We start from the raw sequence: 20,533 nt of genomic DNA on the forward strand, positions 1-20,533 counted from the left end.
TTCCTCTCCTGCTGTTGATTTTGTTCACCATACAGCCTGGTGAGCTACTCATTCATTACTTGCACACATTCACGGTACTTATACATATATGTACATATATATATATATATATATATATATATATATATATATATATGTATATGTATATATATATATATATATATATATATATATGTATTAGTACAGTTCTGTTTGTTTAATTCTGTATCATTTTTTGCTTGTTCCTTTGTTTTACTCAATACCTTCTGCGGCGTTTTTGTTTATTTGCTTGTCACCTCTCAGCTGCTTGCATCTATATGATGCGATCCTCCACTTGGCACCCTTTTGTCCTACCATCTGGTCTCTGCTCCATATCAACTTTCCTCTTCAGCCCTTCTTCTGCTGCCTTCTTGGAAGTCACATCCTTAATACCACATGGAAGTGAGAAAATTGAGCAAGGTCTCTGTTATATCCTTCAGTGTTTCCAGTCTTTCTGTTCTCTGGTGCATCCCAAAACAATGCCTCCCATTATTTTTTATACAACCTTTAAGATGCATGAATGTATGATGATCACTTCACAAATACATCATATACTTATTTATTTGTGTTCCTCCTTGAAGGGACAGTCATAGAAATTTTTTATTTTGATTCTGGTCTTTACTTAGATTTTCAGTCTGGCTTTCTGAACATATCACAGCTTTGACTGTGGAGGTTGGGGAGGGGTGCTTACAGAAAGTTTCAATGGTCTTTGCCAAATTCCATCTCAAATTGCAGTTCTATTCACAACAGGTCTCACTGTCATTCAATAGTTTTATCTGTGCTTTCCCGAATTTTATGACCTCACTTGCTACTACCTTGCAGGAAATCACATGAACAATGCAAAGCTAAAACTTTAATAAACTGACTTTTCTGTTCATCTTTTATATTTTATTTTGTGTGGATTTCTGAATGTGAGCTAAGTGCTATGATGTTATGCATGACTGCCACTTGCTCTGTAGAAGCATCAGAATGATGCAAGTTTTGAACAGTAGTAGAAGCAATCTTCTTTTTTTCATGTTTTGTTTTTTGATCTCTGAATACTAGCCACGTGTAATGGTTTTCTGACCTGCTGTAAAAATACATGTGTGATGCAAGCAACAGATTCATTTTAAACAATGAAGTCCAAAACCTATTGTCACAGTGGGTGCTGTAAAGTACGGCAACCTGTGATAGTTATCCGAACTAATAATGAGATTGTTTTACTATAGTAAGGGGAATATGGCAAAAGACTGCTAAGAGTTAGTATGCATTCACTAAACTATACTGCTCACAGTTATGATATGCAGAATAAATAAAGTAAATAAACAACTGCACAATTAAGATAAGCTTTTTGATGAGTTCATGAAAAGTGGGTTTAAAAGAGAAGTAGTTAGGTTTAGAGTTAGTAGGGGTAGGCACTGTAAGGGATTGGTTAGATTTGTTGTGGTTTAAAAGTGAGGTGAGAGTTGTGATGAAATGAAAGTTAAATTGGGGTGCTAAACATTCAGTGCTATTTGTTGTAGATGGTGCAGGGGTAGAGATTTTGCCAGGGTTGAGGTTGTAGTTAATGTTTCACCAACATTTTTGTGGGTTATTTGTGTTTTTGCTGACAAGCTAGAAAATAATAAATGATTGCAAATGATTCTACTCTGTATGATCAAATCTTCTTAATATTGAAGGAAACTATTGACTTCTCTAGCAGCTGACCAACTCCCCAATGAGTACCTGAAACTGTCAGCTGATGCCATAGCTCTGCCTATCATCATTCTGGTAAGTAGGTCTATAGCAGAACAATATGTCCCAAAATTATGGAAAATTTCCTGCATCATGCCTCTGCATAAAGGAGGAAGATCAACAGAATTAAACAATTACAGACCCATAGTCGTCCTTTCCCCCTGTGTCAAAATTCTGGAAAAATGTTTCCACACTCAATTACTACAAAACCTGTTATCTCACAACCTTATCTCTCCCTCACAACATGGTTTCAGACCAAAACATAGCACCACCACAGCCCTAATTAATTTCTCTAGCACCATCAAACAACTGAAAAATTCAAACCAGCAAGTAGCATCATTCTTCTTAGACATGTCAAAAGCATTTGACACCGTCTCCCATCAGAAACTTAGTACTCTTACCTCACTAAACATGTCAAAGACTTCCCTCTCCTAATTTCTGAACTATCTTTCTGACCGACAACAAGCAGTACGATGGAAATCCGAACTCTCACCACTTCTGCCTGTCTCGGTTGGAGTCCCCCATGGGTCCATATTAGGACCCCTTCTTTTCACCATCTTCTCTAATGATCTAGCCTCATCCACAACACCTACTAAAGAAGTTGAGTCTTGCCTAACCACCCCCACCACACACACACACACACACACAAAAATGTACTAACTTATTGTTTCCACTGATTGGGGACTGAAAGGTTTGACAGGCACTGTTCACCAGAGAAAATGAAAATAGGCTGTACCAGGATTAGGGTTGATGATAGGTTCATAGGTGTTTATTAGGCTAATGGTCACAAGGGCCTTTTTAAGCCTAGCCATGTATCCCAAATCTCTGACAAGTTCTGATACCCTTGATAAGTGTAAGCATTGGCCTGGAAGATGAACCATTTACAGGTTACCTATGTCCATTAAAGACATAGGTGCCAAACCAGGGATGAATTTCTGGTTTCCCATTCAATTGTCCGAGTTGCACTTGAATTGGGTTAGGAAGGAACTCTGCTTAACATGGATGGGGAGACTGTTCCATAGACCGGGTAGTCTCTGTGATACATACCTCTCTCTCCAGCAGGTCCTATTAATATCACAGGCAAGGTCTAAGTCTTTAGAAGTGGTAATTCTGGTGCTGTTTGTTTTGTGGATATGCAGGAGGTCCATCAGAGTGGGGTCTGACAATGCCCTGTATGCCAGGCATAGATCTTCCCTCAAAAGCCTGTAGGAGACAGAATACAGGGACAGGGCCTTGAGATGGTCTGCATAGGACATATTACTTATGCCTTGTATTCTTTTATTGAGAAACCTCTGTGGACATTCCAGTTGTATATGCCTGGTTAGGTACATACCAAAGGGGGCATTGTACTCAATGATAGGTCTGATGAATGCCGAATACAGTGGAACAATAATTTCCTTGGACTTAGATGCCTTACCTTTGTTTATAAGTTGCTCAACATAGAATTATTTCCTCACCACTTTAGACACGTGATGATCAAAGGCTAGATTGCTATCTATGTGTGTTCCTAAGTCCCTGACTACTGGGTTTTAAAGGGTGTACTGTCAATATGATAGTTACCAGGGATGGATGACTTCCCAAAGGATGCAAATATGCATTTCTTGTCATTTAGTTTTAGTCCATGACTCTGACACCAGTTGTCTGTCTGTGCCAGCCCCTCCTGGAGAACATTTGTGTCAGTGTGAGATTCAATGAGAGCTCCTAATGTGCAATCATCTGCAAGTTTAGTCCGCCAGAGACTACTGACATTGGCCTTGACGTCTGAGAAGTAAATGCCAAAAAGGAGCGGTTCAAGGACTGATCCCTGAGGGACTCCACTTGTGACTGGCCTCTTTTGTAGAGGTGGACACCCCAATTCTAACTTCCTGGGTCCAGTCTGTGATCAAGTTGGCTATCCACTGGATGACATATGGGTTTGTACGTAACCTCCTGAGTTTGTAAACAATGCCCGAGCGTGGTATTGTGTCAAATTCCATGGGCAGGTCAAGGTAGGCAGTGTGAACGATTTTACCCTCATCCATTGCTTTGCTGACCTTCTCAAAGAAGTCCACCAGGTTGAGTAGACATTATCTGCACTTGACGAAAACAAACTGGGTTGGGTCCAGTGTCTGAAGGTTTACTATATCTCTGTTGATCATCTCCATGATAATTCTTTCCATGGCTTTACATATAAGACTGGTGAGACTTATGGGTCTGTAGTTTCCTGGGTCTGTAGATGGCCCACCTTTGTGCTGAGGGATGACTGTTGCCTTTCTCCATTCATGAGGCACAAAGTCTGTTTAAAGGCTACAGTTAATACTTTTTATTACTGGGAAATGTAAAGGTTATTCAAAGTAGTTGTGCATTTCCCACTTTCACTTAATTTTTTGGGCTTCAGCTAGCTGGAGCTTCAGACAGGTGAGGCAAACTGGTCAAATCACTCACTGACTGAAACTACTTGTAAGGATTTTTTGTAGAGTGGCAAGCCCCTCTACACCCTGATCTCATTTGAGGGGGCTTCATCCTTTTCACTTCCTTACTTAAAACTCCACAGCTGCATAACCTAGATGAGACACACACATACATACACACACACACACACACACACACACACACACACACACACACACACACACACACACAGACACACACACACACACACACACACACACACACACACACACACACACACACACACACACACACACACACCTGCAATGGTTTCTTACATAAAATGGCAACTGACAAATTCATCTTTGGTAAATTGAAATAAATTACTTCAAACTTCGTTTAGTTTGCACTGGATGAAGTTACAAGGTTACGGCATTTCTTAATATAAGTAATTTGTTGAAAATGAAGGGGCTCAGATCTATTTCTTTATACTTTTGACAGAAGATAAAGAGGACTTACCCCACCTTGTCTGTCCAGTTCCTTTTCTACTCCTTATTTTACGTCACATAGAAACCAGGTACATAGAACTTCATTACTCATCTCAGAGGGGTTTACAATCAAATAATCATGTGGCTGCCTATGAAAACTACAAAACTATAGAAATAGAACATGAAGTAGACCTTAAAAATAAGCGTGATTTCATATATCTGACCATGTTAGTAATTAGATTTGCACTAATAAAATGAATGCATTATGCTTCACAGTAGTCAAGGGATGTTTGCAAGCCAGGAACTTCAATATACATTATTCTAGAAGTAATAAAATTACCGTGTGTTTTGGGTATATGCTTTACCAATTCAGTACATTCACAACAGACTAGTAATTGATTAATATTATTCATAGGTTCATAGGTTGGTACTAGGCTATCAGCCCTAGGGCCTATACAAATCTAGCCATAACAATTCCCTGGCTATTTCTTCCCACAATATTTACTTCCCTGGACCCCTGTCTAGCAGGGCGACTGACGTGATCCCCGCGGTAAAAATTTTTATTATTTCTAGTATTCTTCTGTGTTTTAACATCCACATTTTTTTATATCATGCAAAGAAGAGGATGCCTAACATATGCAAACTAATCTCTCTGGATAGGTGACATTATACTTTTAGAATATTCCCTCAAATGCCACATGAAGAAAGCATGGAGTCTAGTGGACTCCTGAACTCCTAAATACAATTTAAGTAAAGGTTTGGAAATATCAGAGACTTCTGTGTTTAACAACCAAAGGTGGTTAGGTGCAATTTTCATGAACACAGAAGGACAAATGAGAGACTTCTTCTTTAAAGCAAGATATAACACAATTGGATAAAGTCAGAGAGAGCAGTTTGCCATTGATAGGGAACTTAGTGTTATCTTTTTAACTAGGAAAAAAATCCATTTAATAATTAAGAACTCATAGTTATCAGATTCTGTAAAGGAAAAAGAACACCAGCACCACAACCCCAAGAGTTGGAAGGCCATAACAAGATCAAAATAAAGAAACAACACTGGTCTTTCAAGATGGCAGACTTAAACAACAGTAGAAGCAGGATCTGAAAACGTCAGAAATATGTGTACTGAAGGTGTGGCTAGAATCTGAGATGATACCAAATTATGTATTTCAAAAAAGTCATTCCAAGATAACATGTAAATGAAAAAAATGCAAAATGTCTTTGGAAAATGGAGTAGACAATCTGACATTTGGATTCTTAGTGCATAAAATGAAAACAAATTCTTAGAAATGAGTCTCAAAGATTTAAGCTCTTCTTCTGTGTGATACTTTGGGCATGATATGTTGTGGATGTTCTGCAGGGTATGCCAGTAACAGGACAGCATCAGATGGATGCAGCGCCACATCATTTATAAAGATCAGTAATAATTTCTCTCCAAGTAGACACCAACATTGCGTTATGATTGGTACCACTTTTATTTAATAAGCAGGTAATAATAGCTAACACAGCTGCCTGTTTTCATGAGCAACCCCACTGCTAGATAAGAGAGTTGAAAAGTAGAGAGCAAGGGGAAAAACACCAGACTACAGGATGATAACCTTTACTGGTCATAGCCTTAACCATCTCTGATCTGTTGCTGTACATAACTAGCTTCCAGATCTTTCCATACATTTTTAGTAGTAAGAAAATAAATGTCATAATTGCATTGATCACGAAGTTGGCTTACCTATTAAATAACCTGCAGAGAATGTTAACATTGTGAGTTTTCTTTTATTTACTGGTTCTCTTCTTCACAATATAAGTGAACTGGCTGATAATATAGTTTATACGAATGACCAGAAGTGTTGAATAATTTGATGATGTGTTGAATGATTTGATGATGTCAGCTTATATTGTAACAGCACAGTCACAGAGAAAGTGCTGTATCAACCATGAGAATAATTGTGATACATGGTACTTTTTTACCACACTAAAATAGAGGATGTCTACTCTCAAAAATGTTGTCACTCTGGATTTGCAAAGTGAGACACCACCCAGTGTGCTTGAGTTGCTAAGAATAGGTCCTTTTTGACTTACTGTAAATAGAGGTACTTCTTCCCACTTAAATTAATCAGTGACAATTTGCACACTGACTTGCTGACTTATTCTCACAGTGGAGAACAAAAGAGATGGCTAGAGCGCAGATCTACTGAGAGCTGGACTCCCTAATGAACAGTACAGGTGATTATTGATATACGAGATGGTTATGGAGATGAAGGACCTTTATCCAGCTTGTTGGTTTTGAACATAGGCTGATGAGGAACTAGGAAACCAAAAAAGGTGATGAACCACCAGAAGGAAAACAGGGTTTATTTTTCCTGTTTTGTGTGAATAGTTTAGATTTGGATTAATACAGAAGACACTAAGAAGTGCAGTAAAACTGTTTAATTCATTATATGGGATGGCATTGAGTAGTTAGGAATTGTGCTTCAGCAGTGGTGTAATGTCACATATATGCAAGTGTGCATATTACAGATAAAAAAGTGCCTCATAACTTTGGGGACAAAAATATAATATTTCAGTCTTTCATGCAAGTACGGTACCACATGAAAGCTTGAAATTTTATTTCTAAAGTTATAACTTGCTTTGGAAAAGTAGTACAGCTAAGTTTCATAGGTTCATAGGTGTTTACTTAGGCTAACAACCACAACAGCCTTTTTAAACCTAGCCATGCATCCCAAATCTCTGACAAGTTCTGATACCCTTGATAAGTGTAAGCATGGGCCTGGGAGATGAACCATTTACAGGTTACCGCTGTCCATTAGATATAGGTGCCAAAGCAGGGATGAATTTCCAGTTTCCCATCCAGTTATCCAAGCTGCACTTGAACTGGGTTAGGGAGGACCTCTGCTTCACATGGATGGGGACCCTGATCCACAGATGCAGTAGTCTCTGGGATACATGCCTTATCTATCCAGCCGGACATATTTATATCACAGACAAGGTTTAAGTCTTTAGAATGGGTAATTCTGGTGCTATTTGTTTTGTGGATATGCAGGAGGTCCATCAAAGTGGGCTCTGACAATGCCCTGTATGTCAGGCGTAGATCTTCCATCAAAAGCCTGATGGAGACAGAATACAGTGATAGGGCCTTGAGGCGGTCTGCATAAGACATTTTACTTATGCCCTGTATTCTTTTAGTGAGGAACCTCTGTGGTTGTTCCAATACCAAAGGGAGCATTGTACTCGATTATAGGTCTGATGAATGCAGAGTCCAGTGAAACAATGACTTCCTTGGACTTAGATGCCATACCTTTGTTTATAAGTTACACAATAAAGAATGATTTCCTCACCACTGTAGACACATGATCGTCAAAGGCTAGATTACTATCTGTGTGCGTCCATAAATCCCTAACTACTGGGTCAACTCTAAGGGATATGTTGTCAATATGATAGTTACCAGGGATGGATGACTTCCCAAAGGATACTGTTATGCATTTCTTGGCATTTAGTTTCAATCGTACTATACTCATGTAGAAGAGATAAGTAGCAGTCATGCAATGTAACAAAATTCTACATGATTTATGTAGAAACTATTAAATATTTTTACAGTTCAAACAAGATGAAGCTGACTAAACAAAGAAAGCAGACTTGTTCATAGTGGTGAATGCTTGTTTATATTACTACATATCCAACAGTGTAGGAATGTCTGCATTCATATATGTTTGGAGAATGTATGCTTGTGTGTATGTATGTGTGTGTGTGTGTATGTGTGTGTGCGCGTGCACATGCATGCACATGTCTACCCACGTTGTGTCATATTGTGGTTATATTCAAGGTTTGGGGTTCACAAACTGAAAGATGGTGTACCTTTCTTAAAGTCCTGGCTTTACCCCCTGTCTTTGAGCAAGGAGTTAATCTGACTTAAAACACAGAATTCTAGTTTGTGAGACGCTTTCTTTTGAAGGAAGGGAAAAGAAAAAAAAACATTGTAACCTTAGGTATATTACAAAGCTTTCTTAGGTACATGTGTCTGGCAATTGGTACAAAAGACAGAGTAGTATTCAAGGTGAAAATGAAAAAAAAAACAACAGAATAAATACCAGTGTATTTATCAGCAGTCTTCTCCATACAGCAGTATTGCGTATAACAGTTATTTTACTCTTTATCTAGCTGTGGGTAAACCAAGAAGATGGAGTAGAGGAAGGAACCAGCGAGGTACAAAATGGACACCTGGACCCAAACTCCGACTGCCTTTGTATCGGCAGACCCCTTCAGAACCGGGACCAGATGAGAGCCAATGTTATCAATGAAATAATGAGTACTGAACGGCACTATATTAAACACCTTAAAGACATCTGTGAGGTATGTAGTATTACTTTTTTCCTTGCTGTGTACATTTTCATTTTGTGGTCTCAGGTTTATGTTTAAAGATGCTTCTTTTTCAAATAGAAGATGGGAGAGTCTAATTCTGAACATCTGTTTACTATGTATTGCAAATAACTGAATAACATTTAGCTATAGGTAGACACCAATAATGCTGAAAAAATTGTTTTTAAATGACCAGTTCCATTATAGGTTCATAGGTGTGTACTAGGCTAATGGCCCTGGAGCCTTTACAACCCTAGCCCGTAGGATTACGCTGGCATCGTATTAATTACTAAAGTGATATGTTCCTTCCCAGCACTTTAATGCAAATTGCTTAAATACAAGCGAAAACAGATTTAATAAGTCATAATAAGTAAGTGCAAATATGTATTTTTTTTTTCTTTGTTTGCTGAAAGAAAGATATGACCTTATCTCCAAATTACTGTATTATGTTTTGGCTTTCCAGGACCACTCTACACATCTACCAATGTTGGCTACTGTACCTTAGTTAATTCACCTTTTTCCATGCATGGTCTCTTCAGCTTGTTCTGGCTATAACTTCCTGGGTACAGATCAGAATCTCTGTGATGAGGTGGATTTGGCATTGCCCCCTTGCATTGAAGGTTGCTTGGCCCCATTGATTTAGCCTTATACTGTCTTCCATAACTTAAGCTTGTTAGACATAAAGCTGACATTTTTGCTTTATTAAATGCAGCCTGTCAGTGGTGGATCCATGAGTGAGGCAGGTGCATTTTCCCCCTCAGTGTAAGAGTTACAGCCTGTTGTTTAGAGTGCTAAAGTTTCCCCAAAACACACACACATAGAAAGTAAAGATTTTTCAGAATGCGTGTAGCAGTGGTGGATCCAAGGGTGGGGCATGTGCATTTGCCCCACCATTTAGAAGTTAAATCCTGCTGAGTAGAGGGTTGAAGTTTCCCCAACACAATATATATGGGTTTACTTTCATGCATGGAAAGCACACCTGTTTGAATGCTAAGTAAGTAAACTCATGTCAGTGAAAGTGCGGTTTAATGAAAATGCACTTTCACGAAATCCAAATTAGTGAATTTCTTTTCGCCATTCTGGGATGCTTTGTAAGTAGAGGTGAGGTATGTTTTTGGTGTTTTTTACAGGTGTGATGGGAGTGTAAGGTATAGGGCAGTTGGGGCTTTTAGATATTAGTCATGGTAGAGTGGTGATAAGGAAATGTACCCTTTTCGCCACTGTAGTACGATCTCAGAGTTAGTACATATAATTAGCAGGGGTGGGAGGCTTGCCCCCTGCAAAACACTGTTTTTAGCATTTATTTTAGTTATTTTTTTTTATTTTGGTTATTTGTTTTTTGCAAAAGTGCATTTTCATTAAACTGCACTTTCGCTGATGTGAGTTCACTTACTTAGCATTCGAACATGTGTACTATATATATATATATATATATATATATATATATATATATATAGCTGTATGTATGTATATGTCAACATATCTAACCTCAAAATTTTGAAAAATAAAACCTATTTTATGCAAGGGAGAAGTTCCCCCCATGCCCCCAACTCCCTCTGCAGCTAGTATATACCAACTCTGGTATCACATAATAGTGAAAAAGACCAAATTTGAAGTTTTCCATGTTTTAACTTTTAGATATTTTGTGCCAACAACAGCTTTTAGATATTTTAAATGAGATCAAATGAGTGTCACATATAAGCACAAAAGGCAGTGAGTAAATTTTGTAAATAACTATAGGTTTAAATAAAAAGTCAGATGAGATAATGAAGAAAGTATTAATTTTTCTAAAGTACAGAGGTGAGCATAGAAAGATGTCTCCCTTTATTTAACATGTTATGAAAGGGTGTAGTATGTCCCCTAACCAAAGATCTTCTACATCTTTTAGACTTTTAAGATGTTCAGGAAATAGTTTTCTGAGTTTTTAAGTGATTTCTCTTGCACTAAGTAGGTTCATCCCACACTGTGACTGTTTATATTTATTTTTTTTAGTCTTTCGTCCTATTTTTAACAGGCAAGGATATGAGAACTGTTTTTACCACCATCTGGGCCCTAGGCACAATTACAGAAATGAAGAAGTAAAAATTGTAAAATACATATAGAGATTGAAATTTGCAAGTAGGGTGTAAAATCAATATTCAGTATATTATTATAGCAGGACTGTATAAGTCTTGAAGCAGAGTGGAGGTACAGTTTCATTAAAAACAAGTATATTTTCCAGCAAAAGTGCAGAAGAAGAAGAAAAAAAATAGCCCAGTCCACTTTTTTTAGTATTCACTCACTATAAACAGTAATTTTCTTAATACTTTGCATTCCATGTCAGCAGCCCAAAAATAATCTCTTCACAGACCGATGCTTTCTGTTGTAATCAAAGCTGTAGGCCGTTGTCATACCTTTGCTTAAGCTTTAACAGGAAACAAAAATCGCCTCTTGAGTTTGGTTCAAATTGCATCAAAAGTAAGCATGAAACGACTGTCAAACTCCATGAATCTTAAACATTTGGGAAAAGTGTCTGCTTTGCCTCGTGTGACTGAGGAACTTTCTGGTTTGCCTCTTATAGGTAATGGCACTTTATACAAGCACCAGCTTATAATTTTTTTGTAGTACCTGCCATTAATTACATTGTACACATACAAATGTATACCTTTTCTATACATTGCACTTAATGCTGCTTTACTTCCAGTCCACTAACTATATGCCTCATATGAATTAGATATCTACTTAATTTTAACTCTATAATGTCTCAACTCATTTAAAATAGACATGTACTTTAGTTTTGTTGTATATAACTATAAATGACAATCAATGTATATGGTTTTCTTTTTGGAGGTTTCTCCATGGGCCTGTAATAAAAATGACCTTTTGGTCAGCCATACCTTTTTGCGTAACAAAATAAAATAAATAATACAATTAATTGTGTGACTGAGGTGTTATGAGAATTTTAAACTACATTCCCAAACTTTTAAAGGCATGCTACATACTCACAATATGCCAGATGGTACAAGTGCCCCCCCCCTTCTCAGCACACAACCATTGGTATTCCACTTAGAGTGATAGGTTGTGGGACATCTGTAACCCATCTGCATTTCTGTTAGCCAAGACAGGCCTATGGGATGATGTGTACAAAAATGGTTAGATGGATAGTTCTTAGCAGTACAATTATGTGCTACCATCTTCTTGCTTGCTTAGTCGTAATAAATGACATAATGAGTTAACACACTGAAGTAACCACTTAAAAGTATTTAAGGAGAAAAAGAGCCACCTCGTGCTTTGTCTGTGGATGAATGTCTGTTGTTAACATTGCTTAAATTTTGTTGATATAACACACAGGAGGTCCATCACCATGAATATCTCGGGACAACACTGCTCTCAAACCAGCTTCTAAAACATCTTTATGCAGGATAAATTCCTTAATAAAATCAAGAGTCACAAACACCGATTCAGAACACAGTCTTCTTTTGAGTTCATTAAGTGCTCCATCTGCCTCAAAGGACCATTCCACCTTTGTAGAAGATTTCATTTTGTGAGAAATGCCAAAGTACAAGCAATGGTTGAAAAATTAGATATATATTTCCTGCAGTATCTAGCCTAGAAACTTCACTTATTTTTTTACTGGAGGATATTAGTCAGTTCTTATGACCTCTGCTTTTTTTATTTTCTAGTAGTTATCTTTCTACCAGTTCCTATAATATACTCCAGTTTACTTTTTTTAGTAGTCACCGTCAAGCTTGTCCATTTTCTGGGCTTTAACACAATATGTATGTTTGGTTAGAGAGACTCCCAACCTTAGAATGCACGACAATGTCATCTACGTGTGAAGCATTATACTGGGCATGAGGCTTTAATATTTTATCCATTAGACTCTGGAAGTTGGTGAGACCCCATTTAAGCCAAATAGTAGTACTGCATGCTGAAACAAAACTTAAGGGGTTATAGATGCTGCTTTTTTATCTGAGGTAGAAAGTATATATCAGTAGCCCTTTGTCATGTCTAGTGTTGTCAAGTATCTGGCCTTACTAAGCTTTCTGTGACCTCAACAATTTTGGGCAAGGGATATCTATCAAACTGTACATTACAGGATCTGACACTTCCATTAGGTTTAGAAATTTGCACTACAGATCTACTTCATTTATTTTCTGACCCTTTTTATCATTTCCAACATCTTTTTATTTATTTATTTAGTTATTAACTGGGAAAGTCTGACTTGGAACGAAGCCAATTTTCAGCGGAGGCCTGGGGAGAAATGTTCCAGATGCATGTCTTTGTAACATGGGAGGAAACCAGAGCACCCAGAGGAAACCCACACAAATGCAGGGAGGACATGCAGACTCTGCATAGAAGGCACTCCATCTGAGAATCAAACTGAAGAACTTCTTGCTGTGAGGTGAAAACACTATTGTTGCACCACTGTGCCGTCCTTTTGAACTTCTTCTCTAATTATTTCTGGTACTTTGTAGTAGGGTCTGAATCTAATCACCATTTTTTTGTCACTATGTTATTATTATTTTAGTAAACTGAAGCATATTTGGAAACACTTCTTTCTTTCTTATTAAAAGTTGTCTTATTTTCTGATTTAATTCTTTTGACAAAGATTCTTCTAGATGAGTGTCAGGTAGAAGTTCTTTGATCTCTTTTGTATGAACTGTGTCTTGCATGCTAGCCACAAAACATTCTAGTTGTTTTTATGGCTTCATTACATTTCCATGACAGATTTGCTCTACACATCTATTTCATGGGTGTTTAAACTTGTAATGCACTACATTTATTATTTCATTCACATCAAATGACCCTTGGCCATCATTTTATCCCCATAGAGGGCACTAATACACTTGATCCCATGTATTACATTCTTTAAGTCTGCCATTCCTATTGTAAATCCATTGTTGCTTATCTTCAGCTTTTTGCATGTGATCCTTTACTATTGGATTAACCAGCTTTAGTCTCTCCTGCAATCTAAAACAGTGTTACATCACATTTTAACGTGCTGTGTCTTCTTTTCTTGCCAGGTTTCCTTAGCAATGTTAAACAGTCTTTCGGGGTGCTTGTTGCACATATGCTCAAATGGGTTGAGCCCAGCTGCTGCTTATGGAGCTGTAACAGTTGGTCACATACCTTATGCACTGTAACATCAGGTCACAATTATTCCCATTTGGGTCAGAACCTTTTTATAGCATGTATTTCAGTGCTTTAGTGAACCTCTTTACTAATCCATCATTCTGTGGATGTAATATGGATGGCTTCAAATGTTTGACTTTCAAGCACTGGCATAACTAATGCAATACTCTTGATATAAAGGGAGTGCCTTGTTTACTAAGTATTTCATTAGGGATACCCACTCTGAAGAATAACAGTGACAGTTCACCAGCAATAGTCTGAGCATTAGCTTTTACATAATGGTACTGACTTCTGGTCATTTTATAGTAAAATTCATTTTAACTAGTACAAACTGATACCTACTGTTAGATTTTATTAGTGGCTCTGCAGTGTCTGTAGCAATATGTTCAAATGGCACCTCTGTGATAGTTATTGGTATCTGTAAGCTGCTAAATCCCAGATGAGGTGCAGTTTTGTGGCATTCTTGACTTGAAACAAAGAAATTGTGTATCTCTTCATTATGCCTGGCCAATACAATCTGGCCAGTCCCCTTGCCTTAGTTTTGTCCATCCCCAAGTGACCCCTTAAACATTGACTATGGGCTAGCACCGTAACTAGTATTGTATAAAATGTTTGCACCTGCAACTAATGTAGAATTCCATTTCTTTCATTACTTATCTATATAAGAGATAATCTTTTAACTTAAAGTAGAGGAAAGATGAAATGTAAACATCCTGTTTGCTATCGGCCCCTACATTTTTTGTTATATTCATGATATTGCCATTCTTAACGAATCATTTCCCATTGTTCTTTTTAAAGTCTATGTGGCCTACCTGTTCATACACTGATACATGGTTACTTTTGGCACTAGCTTGTCTTGACATGGAAGGTATAGCTTCCTCTTCCCAAGACATTGACACTGGAGCTTTTTCTGTGTCTTCTACAAAAGTACTTCTAAACAGAAATCTCCTTTTCTTTTATTTTTTACATTAGTTAACCAAACATTTGAAAGCTACTTTCTTCTTTAGATTTCATATCTTTTTGGATGGCAATTTGATTTAGAAATTTCCATTTTCTTATATTACTTTTAGTACCTACTGCCATTTCTTTGATCTGAGGGATATCACTTAAGTATCTTACATTTTTATTCTTGTCCTCTCTGTTTCTGTGGTGACATCTGTCCTATAGTGGTTTTAACTTCAGAGTTCTATATCAGTTCATCTTCATTTCTTATGCTTACACCTCTTATGGTATTGTGTTTTTGCTTTTCCATCACTTGGATAAGTTTCTATACATATAATCCTTTTAATGTTTAACCACAGCCAGATAATAGTCCCTTTTGTAGTACCCATCCCAAATGACTGAACAATTTAACAACAATTTTGTCACATTCTATAGCATTAATTTCTTTTGTAGCATGTGAACCAGTTTTCATATATTTCTACTACTACTAGTTTTCAATTTAGTGCAACGGAAACAGAATTTAGTTCTGCGACCCTTCCACCACATTCAAAATAAGTTAGCCCATTACTTGCTACATTTCTGTTTTACATAAGAGGTTACATTGATTATAATAAATTCAGTTTTAAACAATATGTGATTAACTAATAAGCATTATCCTGAAGTTACTAACCTGTCAGAGCTTTTGGGATCAATTTCAAACACCCAGTGTTGCATATTACTGAATGATGTTCTTTCAAATCTGCATACTGCTAGATTTTCTAACATTTTAATTTTTTATTTTATTACACTCCGGTTCTAACAGCAACTTTAAAATAAGAATTAAGACATGCACCTTACAATTTACTGGTTTGCCTTCATTAAAGTCCAATATAAAATTTTATGGTTTGTACTTAAGACATTATTTCAGCTCTGTCTAAATATTCTTTCTTATGTTTTTCATAGCCTGTGTAATCATTTCCACATATACATTGTTTTGTTATGTATGACTGAACTTATTTAATGTTAAACAAAATGTTCACACAAAATTAAAACTCTTGCTTTGGTGATTTAAATTCATGTATCAAATGTCTTGTTTCCTAGCACCCAGAGCACAGTAAGGCCATTTTGGGTATTGGACTCACCTCTGGACAGTAGCGTAAATTACCACACCACAAATGGTTCCTTCATCAACATAGTAAATGTATGGACGTCAATGACACTCCCATTATTTAATGTATTCAATTCTTTCTTAGGATCAGTCTCCAATTCTCTACTGTATAGAGAGAGTATATTTTGTTGTATCCTGTCACTTATTAATAATATTTCTAAAGGCCCATCTCCCCAGCATGTCCATCTTCACTGAAGCCTCTTCCAGTTAGTTAACACACAAGAGGCTGCTCACCAGAATCCCTAGATGAGTGTCTTTAATATACCTTTCCATCTAGGGAGTCCTTATGTCCAATCTGCATTCTGCATTTGTAAAGTCTGTCTTAACGGATCTGAAGGACTCCTGTGAATTTGGCAATGTAATAATAATAATAATAATTAATCATAACGACAACACATTTGTTAACCAGGTAGACCAAATGGGCACACAGTTCCTTTTGTCTTAAGTGACATGAGCAACCTTGCACAGTAGACAAATGAGTTGAGAAATTTTGTACCCTGAACCACAGGAGATATAGCTCACAGCCTTAACCCCCTGCATCAACTGCCAGACTCGACCATTTGAGTGCTATTTGTGCAAATCAAAATCATTGAAAATCGTTTTTAGTAAAAAAATATTTATATATATCAAGTGCATTGTGGGTAGATTTTGTTTCTTATGAATTATATGTGCAATAGTCACTGTCACTAAACTGTCTAGATCCTGACCAGGGATTCATGCCAGTTCACAGTCAGAAATCATAGCAAATGCCATGCTTGTGAATCAAAATCACTGAAAACTCCTTCCAGTGATAGATACATCCCATTTAATTTACCTCTTTATATTGAATGCAATATACCTTCCCCTCTGTAAAGGTTAAAAACTATATCAGAGCTCTGTTTATTTATTTGTACTGGTATACTCTCCCTGCTAAAAAAAAAAACAAAAAAACTACATGATACCAAGTTCATAAATTAGTACTAGGCTAACTGCCTTCATGGGCCTATTTTAAGCCTAGCCAGTTACCCCATGTGAGAATCAAACCCTGCACCTTTTGTCTTAAGGTAAACACCTTAACCATTTTGCCAACTTTGCAACATTTACTAGTTGCCAATCTCGTCTTTTTTTATTTTCTCATTTTACATGTCTAGGATCTGATTGACAAATTTCCTGAGTCTGTATAGTATCTCTCTTTCATTTTCTGGAATGGGCAAAATGTAACTAGTGAAACCTCTGAGTTGACACTGAGACTTTTATGCCTTAATAACTGATCATAATCTTGCAAAACCTTATAGGCCTTAAGAAGGTAACTTTCTGATTTGGTCACTAACAAAATCATGTCACATTCATAACAAATAACTATGTGATCCAGGTTTGCCATCCTGATTTTCTAAACCTGTACTGAATTTCTTATTTCATTGCTAGGGGCTTTTATAAACAGTCACAACAATAAGAGTGATAAAGGACAGACTTGTTTAGTAACATTATATACTCAATAGGCCCAATAAGTCATTACTTTTTGTTTTGTCTTTTGTTGCTTAGTTTGTTTAAAGAAGGAGTTTGTTAATTGGTCCTACTGAGGCATTGGTGGTAGTTTTACGGTATTACCTCCTTAATGTTACATTTGACAATACAAGGTCAAATGCACTGAAATTATTGTTATAAATGTTGGCCCTTCCAGTAGGTTCCATAGAGAAACCATGTCCATTCAAACACAAGCATCTAAGGCATCTATACCAAAGGCTTTTACTTCTTAACCCCATGACACTATGCAGTATGAATATAGAGTAAAATTAATTTCTTAATCAGTTCAGTTGTCTGTTTACCTGCCATAAACCCCATGTAGTTAAACTGGACTTTATGTATTAAGAGAGAAGCATGGATTTTGTTTATTAACCATAATCCCTGCAAGGATTGTTTTTTTTTTTTTTTTGTTTGTTTGTTTTTTAATTTTTCTGATTCACATAGACTATTGCATTAACCCTTAACCCTGCCATATTGTAGTCTGGCAATGCATTCTGGTACAGGCACACCAAGTGCAACATTCTGTCAGGCTGTATAGCATAGCACGCAGGGAGCACACTCAGATATGCAGTCTTAATATCATAACTCAGCAAGACACACACACACACACACACACACACACAGTAATTTATGATTTAGCTACATGAAAAGTCACCAACTTCTGGGACAGTAAAGAGAAGAAGCCAGATGTAACATTCCTGCAGCTGGTGAAGGTGATCAGGAATAAGGTGTTTTTAAGGACAGGAATAAATGACCACCAGACTTACTGTGCACTACCTGCACAAATATGAAGTGTGGCAATGCTGCTTGTCAACATGCCACACACCACCTGCACAAATATGACGTGTGGCAATGCTGATTGTCATCATGGTAGGAGACAGCTCTATGTCGATGACATGTTTATAATGGACACTACAGTGGTCATTTTGGATGAAATCATTATTTTGTTCAGGTTTTATTAATGGAGATGCCATAATTTCAGCTATGTCATTGTGTGATTATACTTTCAGGGTCCCATTCACGTTGTCAAATTGTGAAAATAGCAAATAGCTACAATATCAAAAATGCCATTCAACGAAATGTGTTTTGTGGGGTCGTGGTACAGTGGGGATTGGAATATTTGCCCTTTCCTGGACAATAACACTTAATAATAAGTTATTCTTCTGACTGAAGCACATTATCATGGCAATGCTTTAGAGTGACATAGTGATTATATATTCTTAATCTATATAGTCTTCAGAAAATTAATTTGTAGGTTTAACTCTTCCCTTTGCTGTTCTGTTGTATTGTATTTCATATATTTACTGTCCTAGGAAAATAATGTAGTATGATAATGTTCCTGCAGTTATACAGAAAGTAGTTTTGTGCAGGTAAACAATTGTCAGTAAAGGTTTTTCTTCATCATGGGTTAAGACTATGGAGATAAGTATGTGTTTACTTTGAGAATCATACTACTCCACCTGTTAGTGCAAAAATTCTGGACAAAGCCAACAAAAATGTCCAAAATTAGTGATACATTTTAAATATTGCTCTTATAGACTTTTTTTGCATCAGCAAGCATTTACTGAAGAATGTGAAATTTGAAATTTGAAAGTCAAATGGTTCCCATTATTTAATAACTACTACTCAATGAGTCACCAGAAAACCACATATTTTATGTGGACTGACCAAAAATATAAAGGAAAAATCCGGAAATTCTGCAAAAATTCTTGACAGTAGAGAGGCATGGTGAGAATTTTTTTTTCAGTCAGAAATCATACAAGTTTAAGCATTTTGGTATTAAAATTATGCTTTTCTCTAGGATTAGAGAAGAAAGGCAAAGCAGATAATAGTTGATTTATGTAAAAAACAAGTATTTTCCATTTCTTAAATAATGGTGATTGTATTAAATAAGTAAATGTATGGGGCACAGCTTCCTACATTGTAGAACTTGAGGGCCTTGCCTGTGACATAAAACACTAAATTCATAGAAGTGTTTACCCAGAGTCTTTTTATATACAACTAAAATTGAAGCTGTAGATGCATATATGTGCTTAGTGTAAGATAACTTCCTTCATGTGTTCAGGTGAAGCATATACAGTAAATATAAAAAAGTTTACACACCTCTGTTAAAATACCAGGTTTTTGTTGTCTAAAAGAATGAGACCACGGTAAATCATTTCAAAACTTTTACCACCTTTAATGTGACCGATAACCTGTACAATTCAATTAAAAAACAAACAAATCCATTAGGGGAAAAATATAAAAAATAAAAAACGTACAATAAGCTGGTTGCATAAGTGTGCACACCCTTAAACTAATACTTTGTTGAAGTACCTTTTGATTTAATTACAGCATTCAGTCTTCTTGGGCACACACCTGCCATCAATTAAAGAGACTCTGATTAACCCCAAATAAAGTTCAGCTGTCCTAGTAGGATTTTCCTGACATTTACTCAGTTGCCTGCTACAGCAAAAGCCATGTTTCGCAAAGAGCTTACAAAGCATCTAAGGGATCTCATTGTTGAAAGGCATCAGTCAGGAGAAGGTTACAACAAAATTTCCACAGCATTGGATATTCCATGGAACACAATGAAGACACTACATACACTGAGGTTAATTAATTAACTTTTTTCCACTGTAGTGCAATCATGGAGTTGGTATATTTAATTTATGAGGGGAGGCAGAGCCCCCCACATAGGAGGTGTAGGATGCTTTCCCCCTGCAGAAACATAGAGAAAGTGTGTTTGTTAGTTAGGTGTTGTAGGTGGATGTGATATTATTTACTTGTGCAGTGTAGTTTTCAGTGTTATGAAGCACACTTTCAATGTTCCGAGATTCAAAGTTTTGGGTTTTCAGTGTTTTGAATTTTCGATGTTATGGTCTGATTGTTATGAAATTCAATGTTA

At 36.7% G+C, this 20,533-nt stretch overlaps 1 protein-coding gene across 6 annotated transcripts in view; it reads left to right on the top strand.

The window, feature by feature from the left end:
• Positions 1 to 20,533, top strand: part of ARHGEF9 (Cdc42 guanine nucleotide exchange factor 9) — a 3,179,575-nt gene that overhangs the window by 2,242,033 nt on the left and 917,009 nt on the right. For all 6 annotated transcript variants that reach the window (XM_044057721.1, XM_044057724.1, XM_044057723.1 and 3 more), the window contains one exon: positions 8,742 to 8,933. In XM_044057721.1, the coding sequence (XP_043913656.1) occupies positions 8,742 to 8,933 (192 nt within the window). The remainder of the gene's footprint in view (positions 1 to 8,741; positions 8,934 to 20,533) is intronic.

This window comes from Protopterus annectens, chromosome 15.part0 (assembly GCF_019279795.1).
Source record: "Protopterus annectens isolate FY-2018-M chromosome 15.part0, PAN1.0, whole genome shotgun sequence".
NCBI lineage: Eukaryota > Metazoa > Chordata > Ceratodontiformes > Protopteridae > Protopterus > Protopterus annectens.